Source organism: Brachionichthys hirsutus, chromosome 21, assembly GCF_040956055.1.
Source record: "Brachionichthys hirsutus isolate HB-005 chromosome 21, CSIRO-AGI_Bhir_v1, whole genome shotgun sequence".
In the NCBI taxonomy this organism is placed as follows: domain Eukaryota; kingdom Metazoa; phylum Chordata; class Actinopteri; order Lophiiformes; family Brachionichthyidae; genus Brachionichthys; species Brachionichthys hirsutus.
The window spans coordinates 2,203,455-2,219,496 of record NC_090917.1 but is presented as its reverse complement, the minus strand read 5'-3'; the positions used below and the strand labels follow the sequence as shown (position 1 = coordinate 2,219,496).

The 16,042-nt window shown below is 44.4% G+C and overlaps 1 protein-coding gene and 1 long non-coding RNA gene across 2 annotated transcripts; one reads left to right on the top strand and one right to left on the bottom strand.

The window, feature by feature from the left end:
• Positions 1-713: 713 nt before the first annotated feature.
• Positions 714-5,580, bottom strand: pdk2a (pyruvate dehydrogenase kinase 2a). The gene is made up of 11 exons (XM_068754250.1): positions 5,441-5,580; positions 4,741-4,882; positions 4,339-4,410; positions 3,926-4,110; positions 3,516-3,605; positions 3,322-3,399; positions 2,940-3,013; positions 2,747-2,845; positions 2,298-2,408; positions 1,901-2,014; positions 714-1,772 (listed from the first exon to the last, which is right to left on the bottom strand). Exons 1-11 carry the CDS (start codon positions 5,556-5,558, stop codon positions 1,629-1,631), a joined length of 1,227 nt encoding a protein of 408 aa, XP_068610351.1. The 5' UTR covers positions 5,559-5,580; the 3' UTR covers positions 714-1,628.
• Positions 5,581-9,865: 4,285 nt separating this feature from the next.
• On the top strand, positions 9,866-14,468 carry LOC137909785 (uncharacterized). The gene is made up of 3 exons (XR_011106023.1): positions 9,866-9,910; positions 13,953-14,080; positions 14,413-14,468. It is a non-coding gene; the product is annotated as an uncharacterized lncRNA (long non-coding RNA).
• The last annotated feature ends 1,574 nt before the right edge of the window (positions 14,469-16,042 follow it).

Genomic DNA, 16,042 nt, shown 5'->3' with positions numbered 1-16,042 from the left:
ACCGGACTGGCCTGAAGGTAAACACCCCTTGGATCATATTTAGGAGACCACCAGCCGTTGCCAATGTAAACACCACACTGAATGTAAAATGAGCCTCGCTCGGCATGCGCCGCCTACAGGATGAATCGTTCAACAACAAAAACAGAGGAGCATCCCAGGACAAAATGTGCCCGGATTAAATACAGGAATAAATATTTAAGTTTAAAAAAAGCATTTAAGGTTAGAAATCTAAGAATCTTACTGCTGATTATGGTGTATTGTTTCATCATTTCTACCTCATAGCGTTGCTGCTCAATGCTATAAGATACATTATGTAGATGATTCATAATTATTTTAACATAAGCGTGTTTTTCCATCTCATTTCAGATCTTGTCAGACATCATATTTGCGTGGTGACGTCCAACCATAACGCCGACACGCCTTTTATGCTGGAGATACAAATAGAAGTCGACTACAAGTCGCTATATCTGTCCTCGCCATATGCTGCATATGTAAGAACTCTATTATTGGATTTCCCTCTGGACTCCAGCCACCAGGAGAATGACCTATCGGCATCGCAGTGGCGTGGAAATGCAGGCAACAAGTGTGAACAGTGGCAATCCCTTGAATGACTGGGTGGATTTGCTCAAACTGAGTTCAGAATAAAGGTTCCAAAAAAAAAAAACCACAACAACAATCGACTCATGCAGTAGGTAGAATAAAACAACACAGTCTTTGCACTGAAGTTATTCTTCTTTATATCGGATTGTATCTACAGTACATACAACAACTTCAGTTGCAAACGGTGTGTAGCTGTAAAAAAATACCTTTGACATACTTTTATAATTACAATAAATACGAAAGAACACTATGCACACGATGGACCCGGGGGGCGGGGTTAGGGGAATCTTTTCTTAAAAATGGAACAAACGGTCTTCCCTTGTTGAACTCTGCTTTAGCGACACCAAACCTCCAGTGAGTTCAGATAAAAGCGCCGATCGTCCAGACAGAGCGTGGGCCCTTATTGCGCTGTAGCTCCTATAATACTCTTCCTCTCTATGCATTGCAAAGAATCCGTAACGTACATTCAGCCTGGTCCAGGATAAGTTCGTATCTTATCGGTCGCTGTGAATACTGCGTCTACAAAGGCTCAAATATCAGAGCCTTGAACAAATTACACGTGCTCAAAAGGACAAAAACGCTTTAAAGTCAAACCTTTGTTCTAATCGGCATCATGGTGGCTAAAGTTTAGCAAGGTGCATCATGAAACGAGCCTTTGGGCGATGCTACTATGGTCATTTCGGTTCAGCCGATCAATCGGCTGCCGTCAGTACATTATTAATCACACGTTTGTAGCTACGACGGCACACGCTAGAACGCCGCCTCCGTCTCTACCTCCCACCTGTCCGCTCGCCCTCCGCGCTGACGCGACATCGGAGAAGTGATAAACGTGACAAAAAAAAAGAAAAGCCTTGTGAACAACCGTGACTTAAAACCACATGACATTGATAAAAGCAGGTTGAAATGCAGACGCACTGCCTGCGCCAGTCTGCAGAACAGCTCGGCAGGAAAAGGTTGCCTGGACAGTCGGCTAAAAGAGCGCGAAGACGTTGAACGTAGCCTCGAACTACCGGGCCCGGAGGCCATTTTCACTTGGCCGCCCTGTAGCTGCTCAAATCTAGCGGCTCTTTGCTTGGTATGCACCAGTCGTCAGCCTCTTGGCACACTTTGTAGTTCTTCAGAGCGGTTTTGTTGTACACCGGCAGCCTCTCGATGGAGTCTGTAGACAGCGCCTGGAAGGACAGGAAGACAGGATGCCACACCTGGACTGCAAGATGTCATGTAGCACTTCAAGCTCCCGATTCCGCAACGCCAGCCTTCAAACCGCCTTTGGCTCACGTCGGTTCCACGACCGGCTCACCTTCAAGTAGATGACAGCGTCTGTGCCATGGCCCTCCATCGAGTAGAGCTGCAGGTCCCCCTGGAAGTACTTGGCATAGAGGCGGGAGATGGGTAGGCCATAGCCGAAGCCGGCCTGCACAGAGACAGAAGGGGATCGAGGCTTTGAGGAGGCTTTGCTCGCCTAAGCGCTCTCCCATGAACTAAACGAGTCCCCAGACAAGTTTGTTTTGTGCGCTGCAGCAAACGATACCAGGATTTCCATCTTTAAATCGTAAACGGAGGCTAAATGAGCATAGATGGTACAGAAAAAAGAACACAGCCTCTTCCAAATGGTGCAATGAACAGAGTCACGCCTGCACAAATCCTTCGTCTGTCTTTCAACATATGAATGCAGTTGTCTGCACCCGGCTCCCTACCAGTGGAGGCCTCGATTGCTCTCCCATCTGTGGAGCAGGAGCGGTGGAGTACATGTAGCTGAAAAGGTTCTCGATCCTCCGAAAGGGGACGCCGCCTCCTTTGTCACTCACCTGCAGACGGGAGGCGGGAGACGGGGAGATGGGGTTAGGGTTAGAGGGCAATGAATGCACAATTTGGAGCGACCAATTCATCGGAACTGCAGGTTATTGGTGGTGGGAGGAAGCCGGAGAAGCCGGAGAAAAGCCACGCAGACACGGGGAGGACATGCAAACTCCACACAGAAAGGAATCGAACATAAATGTTCTCCTGTAAAGATTCCATTTTGTTTTTTGAAAGTAGAAGTTTAACGTAAAGGATTTCTCCGACAGACACAATCCACCTACGAATCAAATCAATATTTTAGGGGCGACACTAAGAACCCCTTAAAGGAGAGTCACCTCCAACCTACCCTGATTGACATGTCCTCGCCTCCGAGAGACACCAAGACCTGAATGGGCGGGAGGTGGTTCTTGCTCTCGTGGGTCTCGATGGTGGCTCTCATAGCATTCTGCATGAGGGGAAAATGTAAAGACAGCTGTGAGCAAACCGGCCATTTCAAATAAGCCCGGCTTTTCCTTTTACTGTAAAGTCATCCGACGTACCTTGAAGAGCTCAAACAGCATGTGGTAAAGGTGGGAGGGCACGTACACGATGCTCAGCGGGAGGCTTTTCATTTCTGCGCAGGAAGCGAGAACAAATAGCGCTTCTTTATTCCCGTGCACTTCACCCGACGCGCACCGTCCTCGCCACTAGTGGACGTTTCCCGTCATTACGCTGCTCTGCTTTTGGTTTTTCAAGAGGCCTGTGTCAATATTGTGTGATGCAGCCGGAGTGGTCCACTTGGCCCCCACTTGAGCTTCGGCGCTGTAATTAGAGGCCTGTCAGGTGCACCTGGCTGAGTGTTTTCACACGCCGACACTCCCACCGGGTTTACAAGCAGCGTGAGCCTTTTTCACCTGCCGGGCCGATTCGGCCGCCACTCACCGCTCATCTCCTGCAGCAGCAGATCGGGAGAGCGGAGATAGTACTGGTCGCACAGCATTTTGGCACTTTGGAAGGCATCTGAGAAAAAAAATAAGGGGAGGAAATTATGAATACGATGCAAAGATTCCTTTCTAAACTCATGACGCTGAATCGACGCGGCTCCATCCGCAGCATTTCATTCTAGCCGTACTGACCCTGGACCACGTCGCCGACTTGGCAGTGAGGATCGATGCTCCCGATGGTGTTCGGGTGGACGGGGTTGGCGGTGCCATCAAAAACGAGAGCTGCATAAAAAAAAAAGAACGTAAACACGAAATAAAGCGTATTATCTGTAAACACACATCAACCCAATCACCGCCAACGCCGCAGCGTTCCGAACGCTCATTTATATGCGAAGGTATTGCGTGCTGACGTTTCCCCTCTGGGTTTGTTGTGCACTGGTGAAAGTGAGCAGCTTGTTCTGACACAGACAAACAAACTGAAGTCGGTGCGTGGAAAAGAATAATTAATCTGCAGGATTGCGCAACAGCCGGCGTGCGAGGCACGCGTTTTGCGACGCAAGTGACGACTTGCGATCCGACACGGAACTTGGAAAGTTGCTCACTGTGCTGGTTGATGAGCATTCGTATGGAGATGCGGCTCATGTAGAAACGGTCCAAGAAGTACTGGATATTCTGGTTGGTCACCGGGTCCTGGGGGAAAGCGTCTTTGTATTCTATGACGCCCTGGGCCATCGTCGGCACAACGTCGTTGTGCCTGTTTCTGATGGTAACAAGGGCGTCAACAAATCTGGGAAGGAAGGACATAAGCGGTTTTTTTTGTGCAGAAAATGTGCAGAAAATAATTAAAGCTAAGATATTACAAGGTTTGGAGGATTTTCTTTTGCAAAATTCTGGCTTCATTTAGATTCAGAAGGGCAGGCGTGTCTCTTCAGCGCATGAAACTGTTCTCACACCAGCAAGAAAAACCTTAAAGGCTTTCAGAACAATCGGATCCCCAGGAAAATAATGAACTTACTCCCCCAGAAGTTTGTGATCATCAGGATTCTTGTCTAGAAATTCAAGGATCTCCATTAAGCTCTGGATGTACCTGAGAAAAATAAGAAATAAAAGGTGCACACACACACACACACACACACACACATAACAACAACTTTAATAGCTCAAGATCATAAGATAATAATAAAAAAAGCTGGTCTTAATCTTTGCCAGCAGATTGCGGTCGTGTTGTTTTCCTCACAAAAGGAGAGTCAGACCCTCTAGAACACGGTCACGTGACGAGAAACTAGGGTAAAGTTCAGAGCAGGGAACCGCCTCCCCACGGAGCGGGGCAAGTACAGTTGACAGAGGCTGTTTTTTTTTTTTTTAAATATGCTTTGAATATATAGAATACACAAACCCACGCTCTTGTTTGACTTACCATCTCTGCACCATCTGCACAGACGGGGTTGTGAGAAGCTTGCCAGGCAAAAGGTTAATTTCTTTCATGATGTTTGAAAGCCTGACAGGAAGCTCCTGCCTCAAAAAGACGAAGGATGTCTTTTCACAGGCGTTGATGGACCCTTAATGCAAACACACACACACACACGCAAAACAACAACAACAACAACAACAACAACAACAATAATTAAGCAAGCTTCAGCAACATAACGGTGACTTGGTTGGCAGGAAAAAAAAAGATGACAATCAATACGCATCCAATTATCAATCTGACTAGATCAGTAGTAGCATTTGAACAATATAAGCTATAACATAATTATTACAAATGATGAAAAATGACTATTACTTGGAGCCACAGTATTTATAACAGCTGTCTGCACTAAGTTTGCAAAAAAGCTTCACGGATTCTTACACGATCTTACAAGCAGGCTGATTTTAGTACGTCTAATCAATCAATGCGATTGCTTGTCTTGTTTTCTAGCCCCCCCCCCCCCCCTAATCGTGCAGGCGAGGCTTGCAACAGATCTGATGCAACATTCTGCACAACGACCCCCCCACGAGCAAAGTCTCCACGGAGCAGGACGTGGAGCAACAACAGACACGCCGAACACGTTCACGTGTTTACCTTTCTGATCAGGTTCGAAGGATAAACAGCCCGAACGAGGATGATCGATACTCACCGAAGTCGAGAAATTGCTTCATGGAAAGCGGCGAAGGAGAAAATTTAGAGAAATGTTCGATATGTTTCGGCACGCTGGCCAAGGCGGCGTTTTTCATTATAAAACGGACGAACTTCATCGTTGCTGTCGCGAAGCTTCAACACTCAATGGAGCCCTCACAGATATCGCTCTGCGGTGTAAAAACAAAAGGGGGCGGTAACCGCGGAAGGGTCATAAGCTACAGCCAATGAGAAAGCCACAATTGTCATTTAATGTCCACAAACTAGCCAATGAGGATCGCTTGGGGGGCGGGTTTAATAAGCTAGGCTGCCCCGGACTGGATTCTATTTATTTGGCTGTTCCGTCTACATTGTTTACTTAAAGAACAGTTGTTATTGATGACATTTTCGAGGGTTTCTCTTTGGTTTGTTGTTGTCGAGGAATATAAACGACCCTAATCCTAACAACAGACAGAGACGCGCTTCAGAATTCAGATCCCGTCCACCAAATCCATGACAGACAGAATGCCTGCCTGTCTGAGTCCCTTGTTTACATCCTCACCTCCTGATGGGCTGAAGTTCATGCTCTGTTAATTCTCTGGAGGACTGCCACGTGTTTTTGTTTTTTCTTTGAATGGAAATGGATCAGGGTGTCCTGGCCAAATAATTCCATTACATAAGCAGCGGCTGTGTCTGTACAGTTGGGACCGCCCTGATGAAACCAGCACAAAAACATCAGTGAAGCAATAAAAACTCTGCCGGTGGATCCTCAGAAGAGCAAAGATTATTTGAATTGTCTTGCAAACTCTCAGAAGTAATATGCTGATTCCTGCGAAACAATATTAAAACAAATCAAAATCATATTGTTGTCTTTTTGGTAGCTTTTTTTTTTTTTAGTGCTTGGTGTTTATCAGCTAAATTCAATAGAATGTAGGTTACCTTGATACATTTTTTATCTCCTTTTATAGGATATTTCAATGTGATCTTTTGTAGAACTTATAAGGTACACTGTGAAATGTCTTTTTTTAGATGAGTGATCAAGTGGCGTGCCCAGGCTGGGCTTCCCGTAAGCCTGTGACAGATAACAATTCCAGGCATGACTGTAACGTAAACACAATTGTTAATTTATATACAAACAGGGCACAGATATTCCGATTCTCATTTTACTTGAAATAACAATGATTCCTATGCGTTCAGTTGTCTGCAGCAGAACTGGAGCACATTCACCAGTCAGACTGGTTTCCAAATAACATCCCTGAGGCCAATTTCGCTTGACTTTTCAACACGCATTGCAAAATGATCTGTAATCAATTATGAGGAGCAGTGACATGTAATTTTTTTTTAATTACTCCATTAAGGACATTCAATGGAAATAGAGACCGCAAGGCCATTTTTGAAATGCTCCTCTTAGACAGGGTGTTTGGCTGTACTTGTACTCTAACATTCTATCGAATAAATCTATTCTTCTTCATGTCAGATTATAAATCTTTCCAAGTTATAAATTTAAGTTTGAGTCAATCCTTGTTTTATTTCTGGCACAGAGACTTTTTTGTGCTTGTCTATTCTCAGGATGGGGTGCAAGGGGGTTGTTGTCCCCGGTACTTTTCCAATCCCTGCCAGCCTACATTCCTGCCGGTAGTCAGATCCTGTTCCCCCACTGGCTACAAACAGCTCGGTATTTGAAACTGAAAGGTTTGGGCATGCAAGAGTGTGAAACCTGGATCACAGCAACTCCAGTGGGCATTTCCTCTCACTGCAGATTGTTGATTGACCACTTGGCCAAACTGAATTTACACACACACACACAAAAAAGCTTCATTTACATACAAACAAAGGACTGAATTAGCATGTTCCTGCTCCAAACCTCTTTTGACAAGACAAAAATATTGTATACCGGTAATTAATTAAACCCACCGATTGCTCATATATTTAGCATCTGTAATCGCCCCCGGGGTTAGAAGCCTGCTTAATTTCCATGTATATGTGATAAAACCGACAAAGGCCGTGATTCAGGCAAACAGGGTAAGTAATCAGCATACAAATAAAGATTTTACATTGTTATTATAATCATGTTCAAAAGGAGCTGCTCAGAATAAAAATGAAGAAAAGTACAAGACAAAGTGGGGAAGAATAAAGAGAAAACTTTAGTTCAGACCTGCAGGGTTTGCTTCAATAAATGTTGTCATGTTGATTGGTTCCTGATTCAGCTCAGGATGATTTAAGGCCACGTCCATCAAGACCTCATCCCTCAGAGAAATGCTGAAACAGCAGGAATAAGTCCAGAGCTTTTCTTCGCCATCCTGTTTTTGCTATCAATGTCATTTCACAAATTCAAGAAATATAACAATAAAATAATGAAAAAAAAATAATAATCTAGATTTAATTCACTGCTGAATTTTTTTTTTAATTCTGATGCAGCCTGAGGTCACATCCTTAAATGAACGATTAGTCTCTGCATGGAGCATTAATTATTTTCAGTCCTCAACACTTTTTTCTGTTTTTCTGACCACATGCAGCCACTTTTCTTCTCAGTCTGGAAAACGTAAGGTGTGAAACGCTTATTCATCAAGGATGCAGCACTCGGTGGAGCCATGTGGCTTTAAATGCAAGCTGTTATATAGTTTCCATTGGACTTCTGCTATAAATACACTTCATCCATGCTCTTATGCCTTTAGGAGGAAAGCGGGCTGTGTTATTTCAATTCTGAGGCGAACTATCGACATAACTATCGATGCGTGACTCTTTTTTGCGCAGTTTTGATTAGAGCTCGGCGCGTCTCTTCTTGCGCAAACGGAGCCTGAGTCGAGGCGCACGGCGCATTGTCTCGTCGGAAGGAGAGACTGACGCTCGTATTCCCGCGACATCATCATCATCATCATCATCATCATCATCATCATCCCTACTCTCGTGGAGCTCCACGGCGCCCGCGATGTGACGCTCAGTCCTGCACGGCAGGAGCTACGAGGGAGGCGCGCCGGTCCGTGCGACGGGAGCAGAGGCCAGAAGGCTTTTTACCGGACACTAGACACACGGTGAAAGAAGATCCTTTATTGGGGGGGTGCTCTGCCCCCGCCTGCGCGCTCTCCAGAACTATGACATCCAAGGATCGATCGACAGGAGGGCGTGAGTTATCCCCTTTATTATCTTACAACCCGCGCCGTTTATTATATGCGGCTGTTACAATGTGCACGGATGATCTCACAGCCATATTTATCCATCCCATCGTAGGGCCAAACGGATGTAAGATTAAAATTGAAACCCTTTGTGGTCTATTTCGTTGTGCGCACAACCTCGCAGTGGCCACTGGCGCGACGCTCCGACAGCATCAGCACCACAGAAGGGATCCTGTGGCCGCGGGCAGCCTTTAACTTCAGATCAGTGCTGATGGAAAGCAAAAAGAAAGTATAGCCTTCATCCGTCTGTTCTGTGGCCTGTTTTTGTCAGTGAATGTTTGTATCAGAGAGAGAGAGAAGAGATGAAAAGTGACGGTAATATAAGTGTAGATTACAGTCACACTTCTCAGTAAAAAAAAGTCCAGTTATTTTTCTTCCTTTGGAAATTCATTAGTATTTCCTTGAATTGATTCGTAAAATCTAAAATTCAGCTATTAGAAATATGTCTTCATCCCCACTGAATTTTTAACTGAATGTTATAACCCCTAATGTGATTTGTTAGGGTTAATTAATTACATTTCAGTAAATTATATCTACAAACTCAACATTCTGTTGAACAAATGCAGTTTCTGCTCCTCATTTCGGGCATACAAATATTGTTTATTGTGAATAATTGTTGCTTTACTCCACAAAGTATGAAAAAAAGACAACCAATAATCAATCTAGTAGCTCTCAGAGCTAACATGCTATTTAGTAGGTATAATGTTTACTATATGTTCTCGATCATAATCTATCCTGGCAGCAGGCTAGTAAACTAAATGTGCGCAGTAGGATTTCATATGAAACGTAAATGGGACCACAGTTTGATAAACCTAAATCTGTTGAATTCCTTTCTTCTTCTTTTTTACCATGACTATGAGCCTGTTTGCGGTAACGCAGAGACTCACATAGATCCGTACATCATCCGCAAACATGTGCATAGCTTTCTATACTGAATGTGTGAGTAACCTTTGTGCTTGATCAAAGCGTTCTGGGGTCCGACCTGTATAGGGGACTGAGAGTGGACAGCGACGGGGTGCTGAAGTCCAGCATGGGGCCAACCTCACCGGTGCCTGACAAAAACCAAAACCCCCAATCTAACTCTCATGCTTTTTGGCATTTAGATCTCTAAAGATAATTAGCTCCACGCTAAAGCCTGTCCGCCACTTGTTCTGCATTGGGCTAAGAAGTTTATTTTAAGCACCTCCCAAATTTTTTTGTTTCCCCATTCATCTGCAGATCATGCCCATCCCGGTTTTTACACTTCAGTTGATTAACACCACTCTGTTTGAAGCGTTCAGCCCACCCCTCTTGTGAGTTCCCGGAGGGTCCCGTCCGAGGTAGGTAATTTAAGGAAATGAATCCCAGCTTAAGCCGAAGCTGCTAATCACCAATCACATAGCCATTGTGCTGCTGTGCAGAATATCTCATGGGCCTGGGCTTGCTTTTTCAGGATTTCTGCCCTCATTAATGATGTTTTTTCCCTCCACACTTTAAATTAGATCACAGCAATCTCCCTCACGCTTGAAGTTGTTGCATAATGTACTTTGTTATCTGCTGATGAGTGCTGCCGATGCCACTTTTCTGAAAAATGATGCGCTGTGAAGTGAGGTCATGAGTACCTCATCCAAGTCGGATTTGCTTTGAAAATGATTCGATTTCTACCGGGGACACTATTGCAAACCCCGCGTAATGTACCTGACATCAGGCGGCTTTGAAAGTTTTTTGTTTATTGCACCATCCCACTTTAGAGGAGAATGTTTCAGTAGTTTGGATTCGGCTTTGTCATCACGGATGATTCATAATTGGAGACAAGACACGGTGAGTGTCTGGTGTAGTGTTGCAGGGTTTCTTTAAAATATGCATTTTTCCAGCTGAGCTTAAAGGAGGTTGTTATAGAGACCTGCAATGTGTTGAAATAGGACGCTTCTGTGCATATGTGTGTGCGTTCGGGGGCGACAGCGAGGGATGCTGAGACAATCTTTTTGAGAACATTGCCACGCTTGCTGAAGAGAGGAAGTGTTTTTGTTTGTGGAATGAATTAACTCTCAGAGGCAAACGCCGGGAATTACGGTTGAAGCTGATGCTGTTTCAGTGTTCTGGGTGATGGCACTGAAACAAATCCCGACATCAAACCATCAAAGTTACTCTTTACACGGACTCATTCATATCAAAGTAGTCCAACACAAAAATATACAAAAAAAGAGAGCTTTTGCAATACATGCCTTCAGTATTGAACACTAAAAAAAATAGATTAGTAGATCTATTCCATCATTTTTAGTGGAACACTTAGAACCCTGCAGTCTGTAAATTGGCCATTAACTTTTGACAGGCTTTTAAATCTAGATCTTTTTTTTCAGTTGCCATAATCAGCATGATTCCTGTCTCGAATTTATCGACGACGACATGACGACAGATGAAAGACGGACTTCTCTCCAGCAGCAAATCGGGCCTCGATGACAAATTATGTCTTCGATCACTGGCCGAAACTCTACAAACCAAAAGAGCAAATTTGGTTTGCAAGAATCGTGACGCATTTGCACATCATGTCTAAAATGCCGAACGACCTTGACAGGATGAAAGCAAACGCTATGAATCAACTTGTTGCTAGCTTACTTTAATTTTAAAGAGTTTTCTTTTTTAGGAGAACACGCATCATTAATTAACTTTAGGTTCAGACCAATCCGGTTGATGCATCAGGAGATTTAATAATCCTTTAGGCTGATAGGCCTTGCACATCATGTAACCACATTTCACTCGCCCATCACACATCAGTTATTAATCCCTTTGTTAATTTTTATGACCTTGTCTGTCCAATCCTTGGATTAACTACACTGCCTGCAGATATAACTGTGTGATCCATGGATTATTAGTGTGGATAGATGTCCAAAAGTATTTTAAAATATGGAGGTTTGTGCCTCTTCCTCCTCCTTCTTCTTCTTCATCTGTAACTTGCGGCTCACGTGTCAGGTGTGAGATCAGGCCACATCCTAAAAATGTAGCTGCTGTAACACAATTGGAAAATAGCACTTTATTTCCTCCGATCTGATGCTTAATGCCGCTCCGTCTCTTCACTCCCTCCCTAGTTCATCCTGTCTCGGCCGCTCCTGACTGTGAAAATGAACAATAATTCATATCTCCACCCTGTGATTTGGATCCGCTCCAAATTCATGGGTTTTTCCTTGGCCCGTGAATGCTGTTCCAGAAAATTGGAACAGCAGCTGATCCGTGCCGACAAGTAGACAAACCAGACCAAAACATGACCTCCTCTGTGGAGGCTATTATTTCATTTATCAGCATTCGGATGGGAAAGCCGCTTTCAGTTTAAACATCACAACAGAGAGTTGAAGAAGTGTCACAGTGACGTGACCGGATAACAAAGGAGCCATCCACGTGGACGCCACGCTCGGTGGCTGCACAGCAGGTGATGCCTACCATCATTCTGCTTGTTAAGATCGTGTCTAAGGACAAAGTCAAACACACAGACAGAGAGTTTGTCATCGTCAATAAGACTCATGCGTCACAGCCTTGGAGGTACGTGCATGTTTGCTTGTCAGTAACTACGCATATTTTCAGAAAATGTTGGGAATGTTACCAGGAACAGTTGAATAAATTCTGGATCCGTGATTGCTTTTTCATTAACATTGCAGTCAATGGGGCGTCACAATGGATGAGCTGCTTGGCGGAGGTCTGCGCTCTCTAGTGTAAAGTTTGTTTTATAGAGAGAGCATCTTGCTAAACGTCCATGCATTTGGCAGGGATACCTGCTTATCCCCATTTCAAAAGCTGGATTTTATCATTGCAGCAACTGGAACGACAATTTTAATGGAATTTCACAGTGACTATTTCAGATTTCAGCTGGCAAATTTAGAAATCTTATGTTCATTGTGCGCCGCGATGACGATGTGGTTTGCGATGCACACCTGAGATATGAGGTCGTTTATCTCACTCGGCACACACACACACACACACACACACACACACACAGCGGTTTTCCTGCCTAGGAACAGTGCTCTATGTTTTCAGCGTTCCCAGCTCCTCCTGGTCAGCTCTCTCTCTCTGTGTAAATCCACACATTTATGCTGCGATTGTGTTCATACACATAAATATGGAGGCTTAAAATATCAGTCTATATTTTACACTGAATGATTAAATGAAGAGGACAGAGAGAGAACTATTAACTAATTCTTTACGCCTTTCTCCGGCCGGGATTTGTCCATTTAGGCTGAGCTCATCAATAAATTAGACGATTGGAATTTAAGCCTCCGTCAGACGGTTTTTCATCCCAAGTATGTGATGTCTGCAAAAATCTAAATTTTCCAAACAGTCATCACTGTGGATGAAGACAATGAGGAAGTAATGACCATTTCAATAAGATATCATCTCATCTCAAATGGTAATCAAGTGCTACTCATTTTCTACGCAGCAAGCACCAAAATCCAATTAACTAAAATATGTCCTTCGCCTCAGCGACGAGAAAACAGGGAGATGTATTTTTTTTTTCCAAGTCTGATTGATAAAAGTGTTTCATTTTAGAAGACAGCGTCGATCTCCTTTCATTTCTACTCATAAAATGAGAGCAATGAGCATCCGGTGACAGACGTGCAGCAGCTCCTGGTGCGTGGAGCTAATGTCCATCCGGCACAAGGCAAATTTAATAGATTGGCTTCACGGCACAGCGATGAATCAGATATGATCTCTTGAACCTGGAGGACATTTATGCGGCAATTCAAAGCTTCAGGAGATAACAAGCGCCTTCCTTCGCCTTCATTTTATGCTCTCATTAGGTCACCTACTCTTTAATGACACCACCAATCAGTGTTAATCCTGCATCTTGAGGTAAAGTATTTTTTTATTTTGAAAATACGATCGCTGCGTCACAGAGTCTGTTGCACCGATCGAGCTGGACTCCGTCCATGTGTCGTCAAGATTTTAAGGGATTTTAACTAACAATAATAATGAGATCCACAGGAGAGGGGGGGGGGGGGGTCATGGGTCGACACTTCGGCTCATCCTCAAAGCATTCCCGAGGTTGGGTTTTCATAACATGAATTTTGAAATGTGAGCTGAGAAAAACGAATGAATTGGTGTCATTTAGCTTCACGAACAGGTTCGGGTCCTCGCCTGCGATCGCGACTTTCGGTGCCATCATGCAGACTCTAAATTAGTTCCTGTCTGGAGGACAAAATAAAATAATTTGTGCACAAATACATTGCTGAGGAACTTTGCTTCATCTTCTCTCTATGCTTTTTTTAATTTCACATATTTGGTGTAATATCGGAGGTGTACTCTCCTCGCTTGCTTGTGGAAGGGCCCACCTTCCCAAAGGCCATCCTTTCACTTTCTGGGTTGAGGTGAGTCATTTATCCAAAATTCTTTCAGGAAATAAAGACCTCAACTCTTCCCAGACTCTGCTTTGCTGCCCTCAGAAGCAGCTCACACCTCCCACTGGCCTATCCCGGCTGTTTTCTCCATTGTTGGACCTTGGAACACTGTGAATCCATTGGAAGGTGATATAACAGCGCCGTGGTCGTGTTTGTTGTCAGAGGACACCTGGTTGCTTAGGAGACTGAAGGAATGTAACTGCAGAGTAATGTGGCCCCTCGCTCTGCCCACTCAAGGCGCTGTGCCGACTGCGGAGGCATGATGTAGAGTAATATGCACAGTCGATCTATGTTTGTGATTAGAGCAGTTAAAACGGTGCGACAGAGAGTAAAAATAGAGAGAGTGTGTGTGTGTGTGTGTGTGAGAGAGAGAGAGAGAGGAGGAGATAGTAAGCCCATTTTGGCTCTGGAGTCTTCATACCCACTGGGGGATTTACACATTTCTTTTTGTGTCTCAGAAAAAGCAGGTTACCCACTTGGTTGCCTCTCGTGACCGGACTGCCTAAACTCCCCGTGGCGCTCCTAAAGATATCCACTCACTCCCCGAGAACGCTCCGCTAGTGTCGAGTCAGAAAATGGGTCTCCTTGTTGACGTTTCAGATCCAGATGCTGTAACGTCTAACAGAACAGAACAGATGAAAGGATAAAACAAATTATCCAGTTTGAGGATCAGTATTTGAAATAAAAACGACACCAACTCCAACATCCATGCTGGCGGAGGTCGATGCATCCCTGAAAGCCTCGCCGATCAGCACGCTGATGGATGGATCGTTCCGTCTCATGCATTTCGAGCTCATTGTACTTCCTGTAGGAAGACCTTGGTAATAATGTGTGGGCTTCTGTCTTTACATATGAAAGCCAGTAACCAGATGAACTGTAACACAATGGATGGAGCCGAATATTTCATCGCTCCTGGAGAAAATCGACCCGAAGTAATCGATAAGTTCAGCGGGATGTGTCTCCACACTCTCCGCATCGTTTTTCCCACAGCGCCACAAAAATATCTCACAGAGCACCTCTCAAAAAGCAGCGTTTTTTTCCTCTTCGTGCACTTTAGATCGCACATCCCTAACGTGCATTGCTTTCTCTTGTTGCAGATACTATAAGATATCCAAGGTTGGACGTTTGCAAACGTCAGCTCAAGATTAAGCGGCGTACGCGTTTAAAAAGCACTTTAATTCTCCTGCATTGATGGAGTTGGTTTTGATGCTGCAGTCAAAGACCTTTCAACACCGACCTGTGCCTCTTTTATTTTCGTGCCAAAATGGGAAAACATTAGATGTGTTGCATGCGAAGCGCACGGTGGAAGACAAAGCACAAGCCGGAAGCCTTCTTTTCTGCGTGGTGCTTCTTCTGTTCACGGTTGACCTGCTCTCCTTTCGTAGATCTCCATGTGTGCGGTGCAACATTTGGGCTAAATGTCCTGACGGGTCTTTTGCTTTCCTCGTCTCTATTTATTATCTGTAGCATGCATCTGCTTGTTTGCTTAAAAAAGAAAGAAAGCATAGCCCAGCTTGTTTCACTGTGATCTCGTGTAGTTGTGTGCCTGTCTCTAACCCAGAGGTCAGTTAGTGCCAGGAAAAATCCCTCTCTGTTGTCTTTCCTCTAGTTGTATGTGTGTGTATGTGTGTGTATGTGTGTGTGTTTGTGTGTCAGCTGCAGCATGCAACCATCACAAGTCTGAAAGTAAGTTTGGAGAGATAATATCTGCTCCATTTGGCTAGCCCCTTTTAACTGTTTCCACTGGTGAAAAGCGACATGGTGCCCAGTAATGAGCCTGGCGGTACTAAAAGGTCACGTCACAGCAGGTTTCAAAGGCTGCCACGCCCCAAAACAGTGGAGCAGAAATACAGCTACAGTCACAAGGTCTTGCTTTTGAAGTGTAAAACTTTTCAGCAGTTATTTTTAAAGTGATAATAAAAAGGAATCTGGATCCGTTTCAATTTGCTTTCTAAGGTTGTTGTGCATCTTTCAGTCAGAGGAAAACAGAACCAGGGACTTGCTTTCATAAATCACGGGGCAGCGTGACAATCTAGCAATAGTCTAGCAATTAACAGGAATAGTCCCGTTAGTCGTGTGTGTGTGTGT